The 25,744-nt window shown below is 38.8% G+C and overlaps 5 protein-coding genes across 12 annotated transcripts in view; 3 read left to right on the top strand and 2 right to left on the bottom strand.

Annotated features, from left to right (window-relative positions):
• LOC131307759 (SEC1 family transport protein SLY1) overlaps positions 1-25,744 on the top strand; it is an 83,669-nt gene that overhangs the window by 29,923 nt on the left and 28,002 nt on the right. The gene's annotated exons all lie outside the window — the stretch shown is intronic.
• LOC131307764 (nascent polypeptide-associated complex subunit alpha-like protein 1) lies at positions 839-4,132 on the top strand. Its single transcript, XM_058334444.1, has 4 exons — positions 839-1,071; positions 2,015-2,096; positions 3,394-3,527; positions 3,628-4,132. Exons 1-4 carry the CDS (start codon positions 1,012-1,014, stop codon positions 3,958-3,960), a joined length of 609 nt encoding a protein of 202 aa, XP_058190427.1. The 5' UTR covers positions 839-1,011; the 3' UTR covers positions 3,961-4,132.
• Positions 6,166-10,180, top strand: LOC131307758 (protein FAR-RED IMPAIRED RESPONSE 1-like). Of its 2 annotated transcripts, none has more exons than XM_058334434.1 (3): positions 6,166-6,427; positions 7,487-9,567; positions 9,787-10,180. In XM_058334434.1, exon 2 carries the CDS (start codon positions 7,491-7,493, stop codon positions 9,522-9,524), a length of 2,034 nt encoding a protein of 677 aa, XP_058190417.1. In that variant the 5' UTR covers positions 6,166-6,427; positions 7,487-7,490; the 3' UTR covers positions 9,525-9,567; positions 9,787-10,180. The 2 variants fall into 2 exon arrangements, with proteins under 2 accessions (XP_058190417.1, XP_058190418.1); XM_058334435.1 differs by lacking the exon at positions 6,166-6,427 and adding an exon at positions 6,753-7,319.
• Positions 10,572-16,260, bottom strand: LOC131307756 (protein NLP2). 7 transcript variants are annotated; one of them, XR_009194226.1, is made up of 6 exons: positions 15,770-16,260; positions 14,315-15,253; positions 13,581-13,628; positions 12,488-13,487; positions 10,675-11,685; positions 10,572-10,644 (listed from the first exon to the last, which is right to left on the bottom strand). XR_009194226.1 is itself a non-coding variant. In XM_058334427.1 (6 exons), exons 3-6 carry the CDS (start codon positions 15,212-15,214, stop codon positions 10,814-10,816), a joined length of 2,820 nt encoding a protein of 939 aa, XP_058190410.1. In that variant the 5' UTR covers positions 15,215-15,414; positions 15,541-15,686; positions 15,770-16,260; the 3' UTR covers positions 10,572-10,813. The 7 variants fall into 7 exon arrangements, 6 of the variants coding, with proteins under 6 accessions (XP_058190410.1, XP_058190415.1, XP_058190414.1 ...); XM_058334427.1 differs by adding an exon at positions 15,541-15,686 and having other exon boundaries at positions 10,572-11,685; positions 14,315-15,414; XM_058334432.1 differs by adding an exon at positions 15,541-15,686 and having other exon boundaries at positions 10,572-11,685.
• LOC131307762 (zinc finger protein ZAT3-like) lies at positions 21,289-22,614 on the bottom strand. Its single transcript, XM_058334441.1, has one exon. The coding sequence runs from the start codon at positions 22,536-22,538 to the stop codon at positions 21,444-21,446; it is 1,095 nt and encodes a 364-aa protein (XP_058190424.1). The 5' UTR covers positions 22,539-22,614; the 3' UTR covers positions 21,289-21,443.

The following is a 25,744-nucleotide window of genomic DNA, read 5'->3' as shown; positions in this document are numbered from 1 at the left end:
CAATTTTGGTCCTATATAATAAATAAGGGGAACCTCACAATAGGAATTATTTTATTGACGTAATTTACTAAAATTGCTCCATGTCATCTCAATAACATGCAATTGTCCACCAACAACGTATTCCCAATTATTTTTCATGTTCAGCAATGTATTGGAAACCTAATGCATGGTAATCCAAACCAAGAAGCTTATTTAAGTTAAAACCCATGAATACATGCAATATTAACAAAATTTGTTTAAAATCGATTGCCTATCAGCATTGAGACAAAGTTGTTCAACTCCAAAATTATGATTGGTATGGGAAGCAATGGGATAATCTTCACTATGTTAGGGGTTTTGATGCTCCAATCATTGCCCTCCTCCTCCTCCTCCTCCCCCCCCCCCCCCCCCATTTTCGATAAATTTGCTCTCCTTTTGTGATGATTCATAGATGAGGGGGTTCCATTGAATGGATTTTCAAATAAAGGTTGTTAAGTGATAGCAAGGCATTGATGAGATGGTGTCCTTGATTTTTATTTTTTACCCAATTTTTATTTATTTTTAATGTTGTGCAAATTAACTCTGGAGCTAGGAATTTTGATTAGTGAAATCAAAAATAAGATTCATATGCAACTATATTTTTTCTATTGAAAAGTCCAAAAATAAATAAATTAGGAGGTTAATTATAAAATCGATATGTAAAAATAATTTATTTTTGCCTAATAATTGGTTTCAAAAAATTTGTTATATTTGTAAAATAATGCATGATAGTTTCATTCCTAACGCTATCAAATTTCAAAAAGAAAAGAGCACTTTTTCGTATAATCAAAATAGCAAAATTTGATTACAAATTACTCCGTATCAAATGTTTTGATGGAAAATCAAAGTGGGTGGGGTGACTAGACCCCACTTGTCCCTCCAGGGGAACTAGTTAGTTTGGGAAATTAAGTAGTACCCAATTTTGTTCGTCTTCCCATTTTTTGTGCTTTTAGGGTTTTGCATTTCATCGTTCTCTCTCTAGAGTGAAGAGTCATGACTGCACAGACTCAGGAAGAGCTGCTCGCTGCCCATCTGGACCAGCAGAAGATTAACGTATAATCTCTCTCTCTCTCTCTCTCTCTCTCTCTCTCTCTCTCGGACGGTGCTTGCTTTGTTTACCTCTTGAGAATCACTTAAGTATCTCTTGATTACAGATCTGTTCCTTGGTTTTGGTTATTTTGGCTGTATGTTTAGTTGCCTACAAATCGAAGGCCAAGAAAATAGAAGGAAAATGGGGAGACCTGGATGTTTTAATTGTAGATTTTCTGGTATAATGAAATAGATTCAGACTTTACCGAATACTGTTTATTTACTTGGCTTAGTTGTTTCGAGTTAATTCTGTTGAATCTGATGACTTTTTTAGCTAAGCTTTATTGTGAGGATTTAATTTGTTTTCCTTATAAATTCTTTGGTGACAAGTTTAATTCAGACCAATAGTTTCATTAGTTCTTGGTGTTGGCTTTACTCATGCTTTAACCGTGTGTAAAGTCAGATAGTCTCAGCTTTTAGGGTAAACAAAAGATCCGGGTGGTGGATTTGATACCATTTGTTGACTTTGGTTAATTTGACAACGGAAAAGTTCTTTTACTCTTGCTTGCGTTGCATTTGAAGGGAATTATTTTAAAAGTTTGGAAGGATTTGGCAAGCAAGTTTGATTTAGTAAATTTCTCTTTTAATTGTGAAGCAGATTTTTTATGGAACAGGTTCTATCACCTGGCTGAGGGTTTAATAAGTTGTCGAGTGTCGATTTCTCTCCTCACACCTAAATTTTCTTTAATGTCTCTGTGGGCTGCTTGGATGCATCGTTTCTTGTGCTTTCCTCTGCTTGGAAGCATCGTTTCTTGTGCTTTCCTCGTCACTTTTTTTAATTCTTATGCTTGGTTTGCTGATCACTTATTCAATTCTATCGCGTTCATTATTGGGATAATAGTAGTGCTTCACTATTCTAACCATGTTTAAGAGTTTATGTTTCGGTTATTCCTTTCCATTGTTGCAGCCTGATGACCCTGTGGTTGAAGACGACGAGGAGGACGACGACGACGACGATGATGATGACAAGGACGATGACGAGGCTGAAGGTGTGAACTGAATTCAACCCTTGTTCTTGTTTGCATCATGTTTCCGTTCTTTTGCCCCTTCCCTTGATCTCATGACACATGCAACTACATCAATGTGTATGTTATTTGCGAGTCATCCAAAATGTTTTAGAAAAAGAGGAAAAAGGTTAGTTGCTCTATGATGCTACATGCTTGCAAGTGGAAGCTTACCTCATGGGTTACAAGCATCGCAGCCTTGTCTTGTGGTTTTTCGTATTGGTGTATACATACCCACCAGGTTTTTTAGGGCTTTTAGAAATTTTTGTTCTACCTTATGAATCCTTTCTTTTGGCTGTCTCTGATTTCAAGTTCCAAGAGAATATGGTGGGCTAGCTATTCTCTCTCTTCCCACAGACATTATAGATCTCATATATAATGCTTCTCCTGCCCATAGTTCGCCTAGGCTGAAGGCGCATCAAGGCTCACTCTTCACCCATCTGCAGGCAAGAGAAATGGAGGAATTTTTTAAAAACCATGAAAATGCTCTCTGTAGTTTCAATTTATAAGAAAATGGTGGTTAGCAGAATTTTACTCAGTCTCCATTCTTGTAAACTTATTTTCTTGTTTTCTTGTAAACTAATCTTACAAACAATACAAAACTCCTTCAAAAGTAATTTATAAGTTATTATGTTTCCTTCACTGTCTTTCATTTTCATTTGAACGACATCGGTAATAGTTTAGAAAGCCTACAAACAGAGCCATGGACCAAAGATGTGGACTCCACATAACACTCAATTCTTCGTAGACAAAAGATAAAGATACTAAGTCACCTTGGTGGATACCAATACGAAACTTAGGCTGCGTTCTTCTAAACTTATTTCGATGTTTTTTATTTTTCGTAACTTTTTGTTTAGCCTTTTTGTTGTAATTTTTAGGGTTAATTGTTAGTCTCGACAAGATGAATCGAAAAAGTTTTAAAATATGAACCGATATTGAAAAAATTCAAATAAAACAAAAATATCTTTTCGTTGTAATTTTTCTTGATCGTCATTTGTTTGCGTGCCTCGTTTGCGTGCCTCGTTGGAATCAGCTTCATTAGCTTATAATGCCCCATTTTCTTTGTTTAATTCTAAATTAATAGTAATGATTTTTTTTTATCAGAATTAATAGTAATGATTGCAGAAGAAAGTTGCTAATGATAGCTTAAAGAAAATTTTACCATGGGCGACAGTTTATTTATCAGAAAAAATCTTTTTCTTCAAGTTATGTGCCTGTGCTACAAGCTGTTCCATGAATTAAACAATGATTTTCCTTTTTTGACCTTATTCTTGCATCGCAGGAGAACAAGGTGGAGATGCAAGCAGTAGGTCAAAGCAAAGCAGGAGCGAAAAGAAGAGTCGCAAAGCAATGTTGAAGCTGGGTATGAAACCAATCCCTGGTGTCAGCCGTGTTACGGTCAAGAAGAGCAAGAATGTTAGTTCTCTGCCGTGTTTGAATGTGAAACCTTTTTCTTTAGTGGATGTTATCTTATGTTGTTCCTTATTCTATGGCATTGTCAAATATTTCCAACTAGATCCTGTTTGTCATCTCAAAACCCGATGTATTCAAGAGCCCAGCATCAGACACATATGTTATATTTGGAGAAGCAAAGATAGAAGACTTGAGCTCGCAACTACAGAGTCAGGCTGCAGAGCAATTCAAGGCTCCTGATTTGAGTCATGTGATTTCCAAGCCGGAGTCTTCTGCCATGGCTCAAGATGATGAAGATGTTGACGAGACAGGGGTGGAGCCCAAGGACATCGAATTGGTGATGACCCAGGCTGGAGTATCTAGGCCAAAGGCTGTCAGGGCTCTCAAGGCCGCTGATGGAGACATAGTTTCTGCCATTATGGAGTTGACCAATTGAGGCCGAGTGTTGTTCTTTTCGCGTTATGTGACGATTTGAGAAGTTTTTAATTTTTGGTTTTCTCGAGCATGTGTGCGGACCTTTTTATCTTGCTTTCTTCTGTTGTATTAGTAACAGTCAGGAAACCCGTATTCTCTTGCCTATGATAAATGAAGCTTGCATTGCCAATAAATATGTGGATCCATTAAAATCTTCTCACGCATTTTTTAGAAGTTTTTGAGAGGTGCTAGGGGCACATCAGGTGTGGCATACATCAGCCACACCCCTCTCACATATAGATGGGGTATGTGAGAGGGGTGTAGCTGAGGTGTGCCACACCGATGTGTCTCTAGCATTAACTTTTTTAGAATGAGCTTCATAATTTGTGCCCCACTACTAATGTGGGTTTTTTGGGGGGGCATGCAAGGCACCCAAGTTCTTGACTGTATGTGTCATTTAACCCAGTTGTTTTAAATGCATAGAAGGGAAATTATTCACAGATAGAAGGGAAATTATTCACAGATTTGTCTGTGATTCTATCTGGCGTTTGTTATCTGACAAAGGGTGCGTTTGCAATAACTGTTGATATAGATTTCAGTTTCAGATTCTGCTTCAAATTCTCAATTTTAAATTTTAGTAAAAGCAAACAAACATGTTTACCATAGTTGTGAAATTATAATTAAGCTGTAGCAAAAGTTGGTACTGTTGTGAAACAAAAAGTATATTACTACTAAATTTTACTACAGTACTAACTTCCTTTTAATCTAGCATGCTGCTTCTTTATACAAATCATGAAAAAAGAATACTATCTATTCATTAATTCCGTAACCGTCTCTTACGCAAAAATCGTTTCTTATCTTACGTGAAAATCATTACTTAACTATCAAGAAGCAAAGGCAGTACATACTACATAGTAAACTGATTAGATTTGGTTTAATTGTGGGTTATGGTGAGCTCAAAACTATCAACATAACCGAAGCTCTAGGCTTTCGTATCTGTGACTATACACACTTGCACGCATACACGTCCACGCATATTCACTCACAACTAACAACATTGTGCGGACTATAATACCTCCGGATCCTAGTATCATACATTTAATAACCAGTAATGCTACACACACAGCATTTATGCACAGATTTTGTTGTGGGGCCCACTACGGGTCCCACACAAATAATCCGAGCCGTTCATTAAATGTAAAACATTTTTTCAAGGGCCTCCGCGAAAAATCAGCTCAATCCGATACTTACAGATGCTCGATTCAATCATTTAACTTTTCATTCGAATTTCAAGATAATGAAACGTTAGATAATTAAATCAAGCACTTATAGGTATCAAATTAAGCTGATTTTTCGCGGAGGCCCTTGAAAAAATGTTTTATATTTAATGAACGACTCGGATTATTTGTGTGGGACCCGTAGTGAACCTCACAACAAATCTGTGCATAAATGCTGTGTGTGTAGCATTACTGTTTAATAACAATGTGAGCACTAATAACAATAGTAAAGTTGACAACCAGTAGCACAGATAGGAAAAAAACAATGTTCGTACCAAACAAGCATACACTTAACAAACTCCAAGGAGTTGGTTAAGTGGTCCTTGGTCTGGAAATTTAAAGATTTGCTCCATTCTAAGGTTTCAGTTTCAATTCTCCTTGTCAAAAAACTCTTAGGGCCACCATACCCCATGCATAAGCGTGTGAAACGACTATGGGAGAGGCTATAGGGATTAGTCCAAGTTGCGCGCTAACTCAAAACACCCTGTATTACAAATAAATAAATAAAAAATCATACACTAAACAACAATGTCAGTACCATACACACTTGCGCGCATATATAGGTTTTTTTTTCCCCTTTCCTATTGGAACATACACATATCCCATATTCATTCACATAAATACTACTAGTTCCTTTGAGTTTTTTCTTTCTTTCTTTCATCTGCCAGGTGAGTGTTTGTTAGCCGCTCACATTTAAAGTTGTGATTGATTACTTTGGTTCGATGGTTAAGGGTGTTCGGACTAGCTTATGTATATTTTAACTTATTTTTTTTGATTCGTTCAAAAGCAAGTCATCCACGCCGAAATTAGAAAAATATTACTTTCTTACAATTTGACTCCAAAAAACAAGAATTGAAATATTAAATCATGTTCATTTGTATGTAGAGCAAACTCATCAACTTTAACAGACTTACCCTCGATGCGTTGTGAATTAACTAGTATTGCAATTTGGCGCAGTGAGGGGAGCCCACCCACGTGAACACTGGTGCACAACTTGCTGCACCGAAAATATTACAGAAAGTACCGAGTACCTCTGAATTGAGAAGCCTGCGGGTCCGGTTTATCGATTTCCCGGTTGTGTCTTTGATCACTGAGACCAGACCAGACCAATACTCTCTCCTCTCTTATATTACTCTCTCTTCTCTTGTATTCGTTGTTCCGACTCGAGCCTGTAAAAGCCAAGTATTCCTTCTCTCATATTTCTAATCACAGGTACGTGTATCCATATATAGCTTATATTCCAATGGCTGGTGGAAACTTGAGGTTGGGTGGTGGAATTAGGGTTCCGATTGTTTTGTTTCCGTGGTGTTCAATATCTTTTTTCGACGCATTTGTTGTTATATATCCTCCGATTTTTTTTTCCTGTTTGTTTCTTGAGAATCGAGAGAACCATGGCTTGTGGAATGGATACTTACCATTTCAGCTCTGGGGTTCTCCCATCTAAATTGTGGAAGTTATTTAGTAACATTTTTTTGGTTAATAAAATTAACTTACCAGGGAAAAAAATAACATTTTTGTAATGTGATGTGTGACTTAGCTCCAATCAACCAAATTGGGAAATTATTGTCCAGTTTGCTTGGGGAAACTACAAAATCATTCCAAGTTTTCTTTAAATGCATAGAATGGAAATTATTCACGGATTTGTTTGTGATTCTTCGTGGAGTTATCTATTCGACAATGTTGCAAGGCTTGTTTAAAAAGATCGTACTTTGTACTCCATTTTTGTTGCTTCTTCTGATATCTGACTCTCAGAATAAAGAGTGGTACATTTTGAGATAATGAGTGGTAGATTCTGAAATTCAAATATCACTGGGTTTGTTCTACTTCTTGTGGTGTCAGCTTCTTGGAGCTTCTCTACATAGGTTTTCTTTGTTAGTTATTGTCCTGAAGCTCTTAAGGCAAGGCCTGATATTTTTTTTCTTCAGAGCCGTACAAAGTTCTATCTGCCTTGAACATTTCTTAAACAATGGGCATGGTGTGGGCATAACAATCCAGAAACACACGCACAGGTTTACTTTCCTAGGAAGAAATACACAAGAACATGTGTGGTTTTGTGTCATCAAGCCTCAACCATTACCTCATGCTATGGCACAAGAAGTATATTGTAATGTTTCCATGTGGCTATTAGGTGCTGAAAAGCTAGGAATTATGCTGGTTAAGTGGTTATGAGTAAACTACAATATCTTTTCGTTTGACACAGTAATTTAAAGTATTGAGTTACACTCGATTTTTCTAATGAATAAAAAGGAAGTTATGTTTGTTATATTGCAGAGGCATGGAAGAAGAAGCATCAAGTAGTTCTCTAAGCATGGAGGACAACAAAGTTAACATTGACATTGACATGGACAAAAGAATTGTGGATGCCACGGAAGTTCGTGTTTTGGATGAGACAGAGACAGCCATTAATGCAATAGAAAAGGTAGAAGATCCTAAGGTTGGAATGTTGTTTGATTCCGTCAATGAACTTGTGGGATTCTACAAAATGTATGGTCAGGAAAAGGGTTTTGGCGTTTCTATAAGAACCTCTAAGAAAGGAAGTGATGGGAAGTTAAGGTATGTGACTATCGCTTGTAGTCACATGGGAAAGCATAGGATCAGATCAAGCAACCCCCTTAAATTGCGACCACAATCAAAAACGGATTGCAAAGCTAAGCTTAGTGTTGTTCTATGCCCCGATGGAAAGTGGATGGTGAACTCCATGATACTTGATCATAACCATGGATTGACTCCGGACAAAGTCAGATTTTACAGATGCCACAGGACTTCCCAACTATCAGTGAAAAGAATGCTTGAAAAGGACGATATAGATGGTACCAGAGTAAACAAGAGTTCCAATCCATTTGGGCTTGAGATAGGTGGACATGAGCACTTGCGTTTTCTAGAGAAGGATTGTAGAGATTACACCAGCACTGTGAAGTATTTACAGTTCCGGCCAGGAGATGCTGCCGCGATGCAGAGTTACTTTCTGAAGATGAAACTTGATAACTCTGCTTTCTTTTACAGTATGGATTTTGGTGATGATGCTCAACTAAGGAATGTGTTCTGGGTAGATGCAAGGAGTAGGGCGGCGTTCAAAGAGTTTGGTGATGTAGTTGCATTTGACACAACATCCTTGACTAACAAGTACGTCCTGCCATTCGCTCCATTCATAGGGGTGAACCATCATGGGCAACAGGCATTGCTAGGGTGTGCACTGATCTCAAGTGAAGATACAAGGACATTTTCTTGGCTATTTGAGACTTGGCTTGCAAGCATATCTGGGTGTTCTCCCGGTGCAATGATTACAGCTGAGGACAGAGCCTTGAAAAATGCTACAGAGATGGTTTTCCCTAGTGCACGGCATAGGTGGTGCTTATCACATATCATGAAAAAGCTGCCAGAAAAATTGAAAGGGTACAAACAGTATGAATCAATCAAGATTTGCATGCAAAATGTTGTTTATGATTCCATATCAAAAGGCGAATTCGAAGAAAGTTGGGGCATGCTCATTGGGAAATATAACCTTGAAAGCAATGAATGGTTACTTTGGTTGTATGAGGAAAGGCACCGTTGGGTACCGGCCTTTGTGAAAGATACTTTCTGGGCAGGAATGTCAACCACACAACGGAATGAAAGCATGCGCACCTTCTTTGATGGGCATGTCAATTCGAAGACCACTTTGAAACAATTTACGGAACTATATGAGAATGTTTTGGCAAAAAAGGTGGAAAATGAATACAATGAAGAATGCGGTTCTTTTAACTCGTGCCTCCCATGTATAACTCCTTATGAGATGGAGAAACAATTTCAAAGTGCTTATACGACTGCAAAATTTAAGGAGTTCCAGCAAGAGTTAATAGGGAAGATTTATTGTAATTCATTCTCATGCAAGGAAAGTGCTTCCATTTCAGAATATGCTGTTGGTGAAGATGTGTCAACCGGAGAAAGCCACAAACGTGTAACTTTCAATGTGTTGTTTAACCAGGACACCAATGAAGTTAATTGTGATTGCTGTTTGTTTGAGTATAGGGGAATATTGTGCAGGCATCAAATTGTGGTGCTCCATCAAAGGGCAATTTATCGGGCACCAAACAAGTACATTTTACCGAGATGGAGTAAAGCCGTTAGACGGAGGCACACAAGGGTTCGGATTAGTTATGACAAGCGGTCTCAAACTCCTGAAGCACTTCGCTTCGAGAAAACGTGCAATGCCTTCCATGAGCTTGCCGATATGGCCGGAAATAGTGAAGAAAGATGGGAGAAGATGGCGGTGATGGTAAATCAATTACATGAAGACATGAAAGGAGGAGGATGTTTGCGGAAGCAATAAGTCTATGTCCGTTGGTATTCACATCCATGGTAACGAATCTCAGGTACACTAACTCCATGGGGGCTACTTAAAGAGTTGCAATAGATTGTCTTTGCTACAATGGTAAATGTCATTCATGTAACTTTCCCATCTCTTGTAGAGTCATCATCCATCTTTGTGGACAAGTTGTGTAGTGGATAGACATTTATTCATTAAGCACCTTTATTCTGTTGTCACTGTCTTGGTGTGCATTCCACATGTACTGATGTTGCCCTATTCACAGGTTAGATGGAAATTGTTGGTGGAGCGAGGACAATGCTGTAGATGCATGAAGATATCCATCCAACTAGAACGAGCGAAAACAAAATCCAACACGGATGTTATCTTCATGTTCTAGTTGTGTTTGTTTTTTGTTATCAAAAAAAGAAGAAGTTGTGTTTGTTTTGTTACAGACTGAATTGAAGATGTATTGACAATTTGTACTTTAGGGCTATCAACCTGTAGATTAGGGCTCAGTTGTATTGTCCTTTCAAGGCTCGCCATGTCAATCTTACATGCGTGCAGATTGAGATGCATACGGTTTATCTGGGCCCTGGGGTTTCCTGGGAATTTTGAGCTGCCAATTTGTGGCGTATCTTGTTCATTTATTAGAAAATGCTCTCCTCTTTCAAGTGTTACATGTGAAATGATTTGTGATCGTGTTGCACATAATCGTGTGCTGGTCAATCTGTTCTCAGTACCACTACCAGGAATCACCACCATCTTTATGCAGACCCAACAAAATTAAGCTAAGTAACCACATAAGCAACCTTTTTAACGATCGTTCAACTTTGAACCCATCGAGGGAAGACAAAACCAGTGTTGGATGACGAATATCGGATTCAAAAATCCAAAGTACTTCTCACATTACCTACTCACACTGAAAAGCTTCATAGACGAGTCTTTCATCAGAGGGACAAATTTCCAAGGTTCAAAAACTAGTATAGTTCTCCTCCCCACCCAATGATCAAAAATAATATTGTGGAGTTTACTGTTAAACACTGAAAAAAATTCCTAGTGTGCAATGCATTGACAGGAATTCCTCTCATTCCAACCATTTTGACAGAAATTCCTCTCATTCCAACCATTTTGACAGAAATTCCTCTCATTCCAACCATTTTTTACAAGCTACTAACTCTATAAGGGCAAAATAAACTGCACTTTTGAAACGTGTATATCTTTGTTACACCTGCTAAGGTCATTACCAAATTAAAAGCTACTCAAAAACAGGTTGTCGCCAAATAAAAGCGACTCAAAAACAGGTCGTCAAGCTAAGATCTGCTACCAAATGAACTCCTAAGGTTTGGACTACGAGACTGATGGACGGAGAGTTTAATTGTGTAGCTGTTAGACGACCTGTGTAAATCGGTACATTCCTCAAGATCAGCATCGCAGGTCAAAAGAACCCATTCAGAGTCGTCGTCCAAATACTTGAGGTTAACTTTAGTGTTCTCATCAATATTGAAACGCCTCACAATCTGTTGCTGCAAATCTCGAAAACCCCAATTTTGTTGGAAGCTGAACTGGATCTTTTCCTCTCCAAAAGTGGCTTTTACTCTTAAACCACTACCACCATCTCGTAAAACCCGGTTACTATCGTTTGGCAATGGAGGCTCCCTGAAAGCTTGGCGGCTGTGAGTTTTTAAAAGAGCCTTTGTTTCCTCTTGACCATAGTCGTGTACTTCTGCATCGAAGTGTGCTCTTTTTAGCACTACACTGGGTTCTTCTTCCAATGAAGCATCTCCATCATCCACGAAACCATGGACAGTCACAGGTGGCTGCTTTGCTTCTGTGAAACAGCAAAAACTTGAACTAGAGCCGTGGCTGCAGGAAGAGGAAGGAGATATTGAACTAGTGGTTAACGGGCTTAATAAGCTGCTGCCATCTGGTTGGGTGTTCAGCGGCTTCAACTGACAACTGATCTTCGATGTGGAGACTGGGTTGGTCTCAGTTAAATTTGGAGAGCTTAGATCTGGGAATTTGCTATAGAAGGAGCTAAGTTGAATAGAACCCTCGACACCCTGCACGGAATCAATTATACGTTGGAGTTTCTTTAATGAGTGCCCAACCTTCTTGATCTTTCGAGAGGGCCACCGGGTGATGCCGTGCTGCCTGCATATCCTTTTCAAGGTGGTGGGGCACACTGCATAAGGAACTAATCTGCTTAATTACATGAAATCTTAAAATAACAACAACAACAACATAACATAACCCATCTAGTCTCCAATCACTGGGGGTATGGGCGGGGGATGATTGGAGACAGACCTAACCTTTGGCAATATATGCACAAAGTGGCTGCTCTCAGAATACCACTAAAACAGTGGCCCCCCTAAATCTCCAAGAACCGAGGAGCTACAAGTACGTTTTGTTGTAAGCAACATACAGGTCTAATCAAGGTTTGAACTTGGGAATAACAGAAGACAGCTGAGCAAATTTTGACCCAGAGAAAAGAGTTTAAATACCGATGCAGGGCAGACACAGTTTGACAATAGATAAGCATGGGAAAGATTGAAAGTAAAATGATTATAAAGTGGTGGTATTAAAGAGATGACATATACATATAGGAAGACATGTTGAATCTGAGACTAGGATTTTGCAATCACTTATACAACTAATTGCTGTAGGCCTGTAGCTACATGCCTGACAACTCATGTACAGTTTTTAGCTCTCCACAACTTTGTTGGCTGAGTTCATAATATTTAAAGAATGTGAAATATACAGGTGTACTTCGATTTCTTTCTTAAACTAGTTTTGTAGGCTTATTGTCAGAATGGGAATGGTTCACAGCTATAGAAACTTCTGAGAAACCTTCGTGTGGTGTTCTTTCCGTTAAGCTGCAAATGCCCAATGAAAAGCTACTGTTTTGTTGGAGTATGAAAAGTAAACATAAAATCAGAACATAACAGACATAGTTTGAATAAAAGGCTACCAAATAACATTCCTACCGCCAAGACTCTTTGCAGCATCTTTCAGGCTACCAGAAAAATATGGCCGAAGTACTTGCAAGCCGATAGATTTCTCAGTCTTTGTTCGTCTCTTTTCACCAGCTTTTCTGACACCTAATAGGGAATTTCTGCCAACAGAAGAAAATTCTCCACCACTCACAGCACTTCCTTTGGTTCCAGAATCTTGATGAATTTGCTTATTCTCTGGAAACATTTTGCCATGATATAACTCTTTTCGGTCATTATCGCTTGTGTCCTTGAACTCTTCTTCTGGTTGCAACAAACCAGAAGCTTCTTTCCCAATCCGCTTAGTCTCCATCACATTGGAAATCAATGGCAACTCTTCTTGAGAAGGTTCTTTAGAAACAGGAGATGCCAATTTCCGATCATCTTCTTCATCAAGTCTCCTGCCTGAAGGGAAAACATTTACTTTATCTGCGAATCCCATTTCTTCCGCTAACTCATGGTCCGTGACAACACATAAACTTCGGCAAACTTTTTGCACCGCAGAGGACAATGAGCTCAGCATATGCCATTGTTCTTCAGGATCGCGACACTCAGATGGCAGAAAGAACTCCAATACAAAATCATCTGATCCACTATGGATACTTCGAAGGTAAATTGCTACAGCTGCACACAATTCAAACAACTTGGCATGGTGAGATAGGGGATATTCGATCCTGCTAAGAGCTGTGATGTCAGTGGCAAAACATGATTGGTTCGTCAAAAATGCTTTCCCAACAATGCCTTCCCCTCTAAGAAGGTGGTGCTCAGAGCACGCCTCGTGAAAGCCCAAAACTTTTGGATTGCGCACATAGCAAGCAGAATCGATGGTTGAAACACAACGGGCATAGTTTTCACTGGAGTGTCTGCACCCTGATTTACCTTGTCGAATGCAGGGGGCCCACATCTGAGCTAAAGGTAGTCCATGTGTGTCACAGGCGGATTTCAAAACCTCTTGAATCTCTGTCAGGGCAGCTTTGTAAGAATCATCACAGGCCTGATAGAGTAGCATTCCTCTGATGTTAGAAGGGTTTCAGATTTTGAATGATAGAAGTCAATCAGTTGTTTTTTTGAGATGATATTAACCTACCTTTACAGTGGGAGGACCAGATATCTCAGAACTCCTTAAATCAACAGCCTGAAAGAAGAAAATACTTATTCAGACATGACAAGATAACGAATACAGTTGCTAGTACACTGTATCAATAGTTTTCTAGATCGTTCTGCAAAGTGCCTTCTTTCAATGATAGGATCTTCAGGATGCAAAACTCCGTGTTGCGCAAAGATTTTAGATTGCATTTGGTTGTAAGGGATACAAGAGATAAATGAAGCTAAAGCAGTAATGCATCTTGTTTCTTTGCTCTTCTTTTTGTTGAAGTGTAAATAAACCAAACTACTTCACTCAAGACTCAAGAGAGATACAGAATCACAAGGGAAACCTCCCAGAGTTTTCAAAAGGTCATTTCTAGACCAAAAATGATAAATGAGGGCGTGCAAAAATACATTAAACACTTTTGAAGATAAATTATGTAGGTCGTTGGACCAAAGTTCTGTTGCTGACAATTTACAGGGATGTTGGAAATTTTAGGGCCATCTGAACTTTCAAAATTGTCTCTTATGCATTGACCATTATAGAACAAAGAACACTCTGTTGAAAGCTGAGGGGATTATTTAAAAAAATAACAGAAAGCCACCGTTATCCAGATTATCTTTGCATAAGCTTTATCTTCAACCAAATACTAGTTGTTTAAGCCTTCTAGAATTTAAACAGGAGAAAAATTCTGAACGCGATAGAACCATTAGCTATAGACAAGAAAATAGTACCTCAAGAGCTTTGCAGACATTTTCAAGTTCAGGGCGATACTTGACTTTCTGAGTAGTCGTCACAATCTCGACCACACCCAAGCAGGTCCCACTGCCTCGTTCAAAAACAGGAAATGCAAGAGTCCCACTAACATTGAACTGCTGAGCATAATTAACACGCGGGTACTCCTCTCTCTTAAAGAACCGAACATCAGGAGTCCACTCCGGCAATTTCTTCAAGAAAACGCGGCTTGGCAACCCAACAAAGTCATTCGAATTCTCCTCAGCAGCAAACTGATAGCTCCTTGAAACGTCTCTGTAATCCGCAAGATTCTTGCAGTTGGAACTTAGTGAATACGGTTGGTCATTAGTGGTTAGGACATGTTTCCCTCCTCTCTTTATGGGTACCCATATCTGAATAAGGACATCTCTTTCACTTGTGGATTCTCTTAGGAACTCTATCGCCTGCATTAATCTCTTCTTCACAGAGGAACTTGGACTTGGAACTTCACTTGGTGGAATCCAAACTCTTCGGTTTGTTTCGGTGCTCTCAAGCAGAAAATTTCCTGATTGACTTGAAGATGCTGCAGCCTGATTCTGAGTTTGGCTTCCAACAGGTTCATCCATTTGGGCGTAAACCATAGGTGGGTTACTACCAAAATCAAATATTTCTAATCCTTTTTGATGGCTTTTCTCATGTGGGTTTGGATTTAAATGGTCCGTGTTAGTGTTTGAAGTAGGTATGCAAAAGGAAGAGAAGCTTAAAGTTCCAGAAGTAGACGGAACAGACTGCCATAAGTTCGATTCCTCAGTGGTCTCTAACCAGTATCCATCAAGTAGGAGATCATCCATAAGATCAAAATCCATAGTGTCTGAAAATGTTTCCAACATTGTACTAGGCGTAAAGGCTGCATCTTCCATTGTGTTATAATCTTCAAGTCTCCATCTCCAAAAAGTAAACTAGAAATGCAAAAGGTCAGGACAAAAAAACACAAAAGATAAGTGAATAGGAAAAACAGAAATAGGAATTTTCAAGAAGAAATTCTTCCCCGCCCCCAGTGTTAAGAAACCCAACCAGTCCGAGTTGCACAAACATCATCAACAGAAAATATCCTTAGAAGCTGCGATCAGAAATCTATTTCAGAGAAAAGAAACCGAACACAATTTTCTAGAGAAGGGTGATGAGTTATAGGTTGATTAGGAGCTACAATAGTTTGATTGGAAGTGCTACTGGAGGACAACCCAACCTTTTGATCCAAGGGTTGAGGTACTCAACGAGCTATCAGTTTGCTCATTTCCAGACAATAAGGTCTACAAAATTCGCTTTAAAACATTGACCCTAGTTCTTCAAACCCAAAACACCACTGATAAACCAAACCCAGAAAACCCAATCCTGTGAAGAACCAAAATGAAAAGAAATTACCTTAATAAAATTGAAGAAAAAGAAAGAGGAAAAGGAAGAAGAAAGTGACTCACTTTCTTTATGTGAAGATTCTATGAGAACTGTCTCCTCAGCGACTATACAAAGATGATGGTGAAGGGTATGTTGGTTTGGTTTGTTGCCATCTTAAAACCCCATCCACGCGAATTTAACCTAGCTGGCTGTTCTCTCAAATTTGAGAAAGACAGAGATCTTTTTATACCCTCGGTTGTGATATTGTCGGTTGGCAATCAAAATTTTGTTTCTGGAAAGCTGGTTTTATTAGGAGTATTGTTTTTCAGGCTACGGCAGAAAGGGGGTTCAATTGGGGAAGAATCCCTCGCTCCTCCAAGGTAGGACCCACCAAGAAAAGACCATTGGATGTCTCCCTCCCTTGACAATTCTTTCTTTCTTTCCTTGGTTGTTTACTGCCCCTGTGTACTCTGTGTCCATGTTAAAGTCAACTGTAGTGAGAGTTGAGATTGTGTGACAAGGCAGTGAAAACAGAACGCGTTTCTGATTCTGAAGCTCCACATACATTACATGGCGGAGAAAAGAGAGAACATGGGATGAAATAAGTCGCGTAGGGTCGGGTATGACGGCAAGTGAGGACTTAGGTGGTGTTTCACTTTTTAAAATTTTTTTTTTTTGAAAAAAGAAAGTAATTTGAAACTCAAAATAATGAAAATGAAAAATATTTTTTCAAATTTTTTTTGCATCGTTTAAAAGATCATAATGAGATCCATCAAACAAGATCTAAATTGATAGAAAAATTATTTGCGTAAACACATTTTGAGCTTGAAATTGTCTTTTTTTTCAAAAACTTACTTTTTCACAAAAATGGAAGACCCCCTTATTTCTTGTCAAATCAAAAGAAATCGTTACAATTCTCTGTAGTTATACACCGTTTCGATTTGTGAATCTTTGATTCAATCTTCTAGTATGATCTAATCGAACGACTATCAGAACTTGTTGTCGAATCGAACAGCTTTATCATTTCTTTGAGTTTTGTCGAGAGCTTGAATCGCGTAATCATCAAAAGAGAGATTAAACTTGAAAGCTTCACGAGTGATGAAGCGGTTTTTGGTCACCTCCGGAGGAGGGGATCCTCAACCGCCCACCTAGTCCTCCAGCGGATGAAACGGCCTCTGGCGTGCTCGATTAACGACCTGCAAAACAGACACGGTAAACTATGGGCACCGGCGTGGCTGTTGTCATCGCCCCTCCGATGCGTAAGTCAGTCGAGATATGAAGAGAATGGACTGAGTATGAGTTTCGTATCGTTGCCTTCTGTACCTTTGTGAGGTGGAGCAGTAATCTTTACATAGGCATGTTGAGAGGAATCCCTTGGGACTGTCTACATTTGTTCAAGTCTGTCCGTCTACATTTGTTCAAGTCTGTTATATGACATCTTGAGAGGAGTCCCTTGGAACCGTCTACATTCGTTGCAGGAGGTCTTGATTCAAGTCTGTCCGTCTACATTTGTTCTCCAGTTGCATTGCATTTGTTCTTCGGTTACATTATTCTTCTTCCCTTCGCATTCTGTTTCATTCTGTCAATGAAAATTTGAATCTGCATGTGTAAAACATGATCGTACGTGAGAGAGAGTATTTAAGATAGCTTGATATACATTATTGGGTCCATTTATTAACAAATTAAGATTTTTGGACTACGGGTAACTTAACACTTGTGAGTTCGATTCCCACCGTCAACCAAATTAGTTTGGTCTTTCTATGGTTTTAGAATTAGTCAAGTATACGTAAATTGGTTGGTAAAATAATATAATATAAAAGTAATGGAGCTACTGTGGATTTCATTTTGCCCCTTTCATTTTCTCTCAACCACCCTTTTCCTCTTAGTTTAATCCAATTGCAAACGTCATCAGTATTCATATGAGGGCTTGAGTTCTTTGGGTTAGTCTATGATTAAAAAGATTCTTACCATTTTGTTCAGTGATTTCGAAAAAAGATTCTTACCATTTTGTTTACTTTGAATTGAATTTGTACCGTTGATTTATCTTTTTAGAATATATTTTTTGGGTACTTGAAATTATAGAACTACTTTTTTCACATGCAGCGAATTAAGTGATCTTTATCAAAGTTTAGTGGGCATAACGAAATGCTAATCAAAATTATAATAAAAGAAGTCGTGGATTTTGTTTATTAATCTTCCCAATAATGCACAAGTGACGCGTCCTCAAAACCAGCGCCCCCCACGTATGTTGCATACTGGGAAAAAAACAGACGTTAACAAATGGACACAAAATGATCAGAAGAAAGTTTTGAGTTTAATGGTTTGATTAAAAATGATTATTACTGTTGAGCAGGCCCTACTGAGCTTTTGGTTCTTGGAATAATTATTTTTTTGCAGCTGAGCTGCTGCCAGTGAAGAATTATTTGGTCTTGAAACACCACTACGTGATATCCAAAACCTTAATTCACCACGTGGTGGTGGTGTTCCAAGACGATTGAATGATTCCTCGACGCCAGGGCCCGCCAGAGTTTGTGCAGGTATCGAATCTAAAGGCATCATGCATGTATGATCCAACAATTAATGGTGGTGCAAAGTTTACTTCAACTAGAAGACATGTGATAATTGATGGAGTACCTTTTAATTCCATATTACTCATCGTAGAGCATGATTTTTAGGTGAAGTCACAATCTGCTGTACCTCACAGGTATAAAATATGATAAAGCAGAAGCACGTCTATGAAATAAGAAAATGAGGGATTGTTTTAATTAGTAACAATGGTTTTTGTAAGGGCCCATAATGGGCAATATGATCCCACATTGGGGAGTTGAAGGAGAATTGTAATAAATGTAAGGTAAATGCCCACCAGCTACTATTAACTTAAGATTAATTTTTTGAGTTACTTGCTTAGGTTAATTAAGAGTTAAGTAAGTCAGGTGACAATACGAGTTGTTACAATTTTAGTTATTGAAAGAAAATATATATTTAACTTCCTTGAGGATGTTTAATTACGGGATGGGTCCCTGTCCTGATCCAACAACTCCTTGTGGTAGCTGAGGACCAAGAATAGGACCGTGCCAGTTCCTCATTTTCATTTTCATCTTCTTTTCTTTTGTTTGAAAGCATTCTTTTATGGAGTATTTCAACTGCATATATCATTTTCTGAACCTATCACACTTTTTCTATGTATTGCTGGAGAAGCTAGGCTATTTGGTAAATCAGAAAATGGTTTCACACTCGGATGAGGTCATTGTCAATTAATGACTCGGTTTCTTGGGTCCCCGTTATTTATGAAAATGACAACCTTTATATTCACAAATAGAAAGAAAGAAAGAAAGAAAAGGCTAAAAGAAGGAGACTAATTAGCTTCTTGATCAAGAATATTTGAAATTGACTGCGAATTTTTTACATGTGCTAAAATAAAACATTAGATGAATACCCAAATACAAAGCACGTAATAAGATTGGGTAACACATATAAAATTCTTCAGCAGGACACGAAACAAAACTTCCCATTACCAGCAAGAACATTGCTTCCAATTCATTTCAACAAAAACGGCAGAGTACCCAAAAACGGAAAAAATACTTCATTAGAACATGTACTTCCAAGCATTTGCATACCAGTTTATCGAGCTGACTTTAAGATTGAGTTCTGAAAAACAATGAACGAGTTTCGAAATGTACGAAGTTTAGCTTTCACCTACCAATTTGATCTAAAACTATTTTTCGGGTGAATTGTGGATGAGTCTAACTCAAGTGACTGATCCCATATCATAGCCGCTAAAGCAAAGCTCTTAAGAGTGCTGCAGACAAGGCTGAAACCACCAAAAGTGGCAGTAGATTGTGGTTCCAGAATTTGCTAAATTAGCACAAGATGGGGTACTGCCACGGAATGTATCAGCATATTATTAAGTCAACGTTACACAATTTAAATGCATTGTCTGTACATAGATAAAATAATCCTATTGGATGTCCCTCTCATTGTGATGACATGCATATTTAATTCAATAATGATATCTCTGGGATTCCTACTGGATCCAAATTAGTTAATAACAAGAAGAATCAAATACCAAAGAAGATTATTTAACTTCAATCTTAAAACCACTACTCTACAGTTATAGTGGAGAATTAGATGAAACTCATCCTTGTTTACTTTAGTCATCATATAGAAGTATGAATGTCAATTTGGCCGAAATAGTTTTCTCCTAAATATTCTAATGTGGAGGTGAACTACAACCAAAGTAGTGTGATGTACGTGGATCTTTTGGGTTGTCAAACACCGTGATTTTGTCAACTAAAAATATATCCGTAAAAAAAAAAAAAAAAAAACTAGAAATATATCAGTCTACCAATTCCAATTAAGGGAGGGATGTTGGAGCACAAGTAGCTGTTAAACAAATGTTTGATGTGTGCACATGTCCATTTTTAATCACATGGCAATGAGTAAATGACTTCTACATTTCTTCACCAAACAAAGATCAACAAATAAATGATCCTTGACAGATCAAGTGTACATGAGGCAGAGACGGTTTTCATTTGACAAAAAAAACCTCCGAATTTGTGAAGTTTTATTGGATGCTATTTATGTCTCATGGAAAGATCCAGAGCATACGTGTTTGTACCCTACCTGGTTACCAAACGCCCAAAAGCAGCACAAATACTTCAACGTGAAGCTGATAACTGCTAGAACTTATTACAGGATATCTTCTACAAATGATTTCCATGCATGGGAAAAGAGAGTCTTAGTTATAGCTGAATATCATGTTTTTTGTTAGTTTCACTATATATCTTTGATGTTTTTTGTTTCATACTTTTGGTTCACAATCTAGCTAAGATGATGAGCATGTAAAGACTATTCAGTTTCTTGAAATCTAACACAAAGATTTCCCAATCTTATTTGTGGATTAGTGATGTAGCTTGCTAATTCTTACTTCAGTCTCTTCTGGGTAAGACAGTGTAGACAAAAATTTTGTTCTTGTTTCAGTATGACTAGAGGCTTAACAAATTGATAAAACCTTCTTATCCCCATTTGGATAGCCTAAAACTGGCATCCAACAGAAGAACCCTGCAATTCAGCTACTCAATTTTTGGGCTATAATTTATACGTTTAGGAAGGCAACGTCCATGGGCACGGACTCCAACTCAATTCAGCAGCATATACCGACGAAGTAGCTAGAACAAAGGAACACAGAGCCCTCTTTTCCTTAACTCAGTGGCTAAGTAAGGGTTCACACATCTCCAAAATGCAAAATAGAAACAACCTAGTTCATATCTTGTCTTCGAGGCACATACCAAAAGTCAATCCTACGCTCTGATTTACAGAAGACCAGTATTCCAGGAAAACAAAATGACATCTACATAGCCAAATACATTGCTGAGGCTGAGGAAATACAAACACCTCAAACCCCACAGAGCTCGTGCAACCCATGGCAGACACGAAAAAGAAAAAATAATGACAACAATAGGGACATCAAATGAAAAGATTCATCAGTGAATATTACAATATTTCGTATCTGTTAGCAATTAGTACAGATGACTATTGGCTATTAGTACAGAGCAATATAGTTCTTAGTTCTTAACAAACTTCTTCGTGAACTGCTGCCGGCTTCTGGGTCCAAATTTTGGGGCTAACATCGGCCTTTTTCAAGGCATACAACAACGACAACAACCCGTAGAACAAGCTAGCATCATATATCCATATTACAAACGAATAATACAAACTATAACTTAGAAGAAGAAAAAGAAAAACACACAAAGTCCATCAAAGGCCTAACTTTAAATCCAAAGCCTGACCTGAAGAATGAGAAGACAAGGAATCATCTTCAACTGGGGCAGGCAAGTTCAAGTCCAAACCACCACAACCACCACCACCCTTCCTTGTTGCTCCAAAAGGGTTGAGTCCTTGTGTTGCTGTGATGAGTAATGATGATGATGGTTCATCCCCTCTCTCCCGATGGCACCTCTTGTGACCCCCAAGGGCTTGACCGCTCGAAAATACCCTCAAGCAAATGCTGCACTTGTGCCCCATAACCATCATCAGCTTCTCCTCCCCAATAGCCCTCGTCACCTCCCCTTGATCTCCACTTCTATAATCCAAATTGCAACCATTAATGTGATTGTGATGTTCTACTTCCCCACTGTCATTACTCCTTGTAATTGCAAAACAACCCTTCACATTCTTGTGGGTTGCCCTGTTCCCTCCTAATGTGTGATGTGACCCAAACACCTTCTTGCAACTCGAACACTCGAATCCGCTCACCACCATATCACCACCACCTGCCACCGCATCTCCACCACCGGCCTCCACATCCCTAACCACATTATCAGATGCAAACAGGCCGGCATGATCAGTACCGGGACAACTAGCAATAGTAGGCGAATTGGCCAGCATCAACAAACAGGCGGCAATCTCGTGATCCTCCTCGGTCAATCTCCCTGCTTCGGCATACCCATTTCCGGCAATCTCTGCTGGCATGGGGCACCGCTGGAACTTCGGAGGAGGGTTGATGCCGCGCCACTGGCGTTCGGGGTGGCAGCGCATGTGCCCAAAAAGAGCCTTCCATGACCAAAACTTCTTTCCACACTCACTGCAAGGCCGAGTGATCTTCGGAGCACTAGGGTCAGGCTTTTTGCTACACTTAGGTTTTTCTGGAACTCTAATACTACTACTACTACTCGAGTTCAACTTCACCCCAATTGGGTTATCAGTTCTGATCAATTTAGTTCTTTTCTTCCTCGGGTTTTGAGGGTAAGGCGTGGGGCTGAAGTAGTCGCCGGAGGCTCTCTGAGAGGCAGAAGAGAGTTGGAGATCGGTGCCGTGGTTATGGTGGTGGAGGAAGTAGTCGTGGTTGTTCATTATGCTATGAGTGTTTGTTAGAATGTTGGAAACGGGAAAAAAAAGTTAAAGAATGGGGGATGGGTGTCTTAAGTAGCCGAAGCGGTTGCCACTCCATCTTCATTTGAGAGAGAGAGACACACACACGAGACAACCCCCACTTTGAATTTGGCAGTTATTTTCAGTTATGCTGCTTTTCTCCTCTCTACTTCTCTATGCCGGAGAATCAAATTTAAGTGAGAGTGATTTGACAATCTTAACCGTCTGATTCATTCTGCTTACCTTATAAGTACTACATCAACCGGGATGACGGATGAAGTAAGGCACGAAACTTTTACTATGCATTGCATCCTACTGTAGAAGAATGGCTTAACATCCATGAGGGCAACAACCGTTTATTCACCTCTTATTTAGCTGTCTGTGATTAATTATCGGGTCATGTTTTCAAAAACATACTATAGGTTATATACATTTTTTTTTTCACGAAATAGCTAATGATAAATCAAGAGAATGGCTTAACATCCATGTTTTCAAAAACATACTAATAGGTTATGATCCTTTTTATTTTTTCTTTTCCTTTTGAACTCATCCCCATTTGGGTGGGAAAGGGATGATAACTTACCACAATATTCCACAAAAAGAAAATCTAAGAGGGAGCAGCATATATTTCAGCAAGCAGAATAACCATATGTTGCATCCAGGTAATGAAACTTATCTTTGTCTTATTCCATTTAGCTATACCAGTCAAGAAAGATGATTGAGAAAGTCATTATAAAAAGAAAGAGCAAAAGGAAAGTTCTACTAATGCTATTCGGTTGGATGGCTTGGGAAAGTTCTTTCTTTCCAAGTTCTACATCCTTCATAGCTTCAACCGCCTATTAAATTTGAAAGGTAGAAGAAAGATTACTATACCATAGCATCAACAGTAGCTTTAATGAAGTGGAAAGAAAAACCCGTTGAAAATTCAATCATGTTGCATTCAGTTGCTATGAACGAGTGAAGCTAAAAAAGTGGGGGTAAATCCAATACTATAACTGACGTAGTTAACAAAAGGGGTATCTAGTCTATAGTAATAGTTTCAAAAGTGAGGGAGGGCAATGTCATTTCAAAAACCTCAGGGGATGTCTTTGCATTAGTCAGAAACCTTATGGGAGGTCAGTGAAATTTACCCAACTCAGTACTGCAGATATCCATCATCTACTAGCATATCCAGGCCAAGGCATTAATCTAAAGCCAGTTCTTTTGTGTTTAGATCCAAATGAAAACTATTGTAGCTCATGTAAATTTGTTACATGGGAAGCAACTCACTCTCAACTTTGGACAAAGCCTTTCTTCATGTCCTATTGGGGAAGACAGGAAAGTGGACTCTCATGATTTTACCATTGGTTTAGCAAAGGCAGCTATTAGACCTATGGATTGTTCCGGTAGTAAATTTATTGATTTCACCACATTTCTAACTTGTTCTTTTTTAAATGAAAAACTACAAGACAAGAAAGTAAGAAACTAAAGGCCTGTTTGATAAAACTGAAACTGAATGCTGAAAAATTAAGTATTGAAAGCTGAATGCTGAATTTTTTAAGCTGAAAAGCTGTTTGGTAAACATATTAAGTACTGAATTAAAAAAATGATAAATTAATTTTAGTTCTGATTCTCTCTTAATTTACTAATGGTCACAATGTACTTATAATAATGGTGGAATGATGATTGTGGTGGTGGTGGTGGTGGTGGTGGTGGTAGTGGTAGTGTGTTGGTGGTGATGGAGTGGTGGCGGCGGTGGTGGTGTAATGGTGGTGGTGGCGGCGGTGGAGTGATGGTGTAATGGTGAGAGTGAGTGGTGTCGGTGGAGTGATAGTTGTGCAATGGTGGCATTGTGACGGCGGCGGCGTGGTAGTGGTGGTGGCAGTGTGGTAATGGTGGTGGTGGCAATGGAGTGATAGGGGAGTGGTGGTGGCAATGGAGTGATAGGGGAGTGGTGGTGGAGGAGTGGTGGTGGTGGAGTGGTGGTGATGGTGGCGATGGTGGCGAAGTGGTGGTGGTGGTGGTGATGGCGAAGTGGTGGTGGTGATGGTGATGGTGGTGGTGGAGTGGTTGTAGGAGTAGTGGTGGTGGTGGTGGTATGGTGATTAAATGCAAGTACACAAGAATTCAGCCAGAATTAAGTAGCTCAAAGCTATTTAATTTTTTTCAACTTTTTAGCCTACATTTTAAGTAACACTTAATTTGTTAAGCAATGCATAATGTCGTTATCAAACCTATTGAATCACTTATTACTTAATTGATTTAGTTTTAAATGCTAAATTTAGGTTATCAAACAATAAGAGCAAGTTTATCAGCTACTTCAAATTAACTTTATAGTTATTTTGGCTTACAAAAAGGGGGAAATACCCCTGCAGCAGAGAAGGAAAACAATGAGGTATTTTGCCTCCATCTACAGTTGTAAGCTAAAAATAGCTTACAACTGTTCATAAGCAATTCATTTTTTTATTTGTTTTCTCTCTCTCTCTTTATTAATATTATTTTAATAAAAAATAGGTAAAATAGATTGTATTTGTGTAGTGTTAAAAAATGTGTGTAGGTAAAATGAAAAATATGCACTGTTCAAGAGCTTTTTTAGCAAATGACTAGTAAACGTGCTCTAAGAAGCTGAACATAAAGTCCTATGGGGGATTCGCCAACATCAAAAAATCATGTGGTTTAACGGAGTTTTTTTACATAGCAGAATTGGAAACTCCAAACACAAACATGAACAAATCAAAGTATCGCATAGAAATAATTACACACTTGAACACTTACATGTTTTGTAAGAGAGGTGTAGAGGCGTTGCACGCTTACAAGTTACATCTCTACCATTTCAACCTTCGTTCATTTCAAGAAAGAGAACCCCCCCCCCCCCCCCCCCCCCCCCCCCCCACACACACACACACACACACAATGATGTGAAAATAAACTCCCTTGCTTGACAATTGGGACTGGGACTGGGACGAGAAAGGTGAACATACCTTGATTCGGGGCAAACTGAAAAGAAAAAAAATCAAGAAATTAAAAATTTAGAATGAAGAAATAATTACCAAAAAGAAAAAGAGTCAAATAATCACCGGCAGGGGGATTGCGACAGGTATCCATTGATAAACTGAAGGAAGTTGAGAAAAACCGCGAGGCATTCAGTTGTCACCACAGTCGGGATCGCCGCGTTGGAATCACCGAACAATGCCCAATGGCAAATGGCC

This window comes from Rhododendron vialii, chromosome 11a (genome assembly GCF_030253575.1).
Source record: "Rhododendron vialii isolate Sample 1 chromosome 11a, ASM3025357v1".
Taxonomy (NCBI): domain Eukaryota; kingdom Viridiplantae; phylum Streptophyta; class Magnoliopsida; order Ericales; family Ericaceae; genus Rhododendron; species Rhododendron vialii.
The sequence above is the reverse complement of the archived record's forward strand: the minus strand, read 5'-3'. Positions and strand labels throughout refer to the sequence as shown.

Bases quoted from the DNA above. Each gene is read 5' to 3' on its own strand.
- LOC131307764 (XM_058334444.1), top strand. From the start codon at position 1,012: ATGACTGCACAGACTCAGGAAGAGCTGCTCGCTGCCCATCTGGACCAG. The intron at 1,072-2,014 runs GTATAATCTCTC...CCATTGTTGCAG, and splicing joins TGGACCAGCAGAAGATTAAC to CCTGATGACCCTGTGGTTGA. The intron at 2,097-3,393 runs GTGTGAACTGAA...CTTGCATCGCAG, and splicing joins GGACGATGACGAGGCTGAAG to GAGAACAAGGTGGAGATGCA.
- LOC131307758 (XM_058334434.1), top strand. From the start codon at position 7,491: ATGGAAGAAGAAGCATCAAGTAGTTCTCTAAGCATGGAGGACAACAAA.
- LOC131307756 (XM_058334427.1), bottom strand. From the start codon at position 15,214: ATGGAAGATGCAGCCTTTACGCCTAGTACAATGTTGGAAACATTTTCA. The intron at 13,488-13,580 runs GTAGGTTAATAT...CTACTCTATCAG, and splicing joins CTGGTCCTCCCACTGTAAAG to GCCTGTGATGATTCTTACAA. The intron at 11,686-12,487 runs GTAGGAATGTTA...TTCCTTATGCAG, and splicing joins TGCTGCAAAGAGTCTTGGCG to TGTGCCCCACCACCTTGAAA.
- LOC131307762 (XM_058334441.1), bottom strand. From the start codon at position 22,538: ATGAACAACCACGACTACTTCCTCCACCACCATAACCACGGCACCGAT.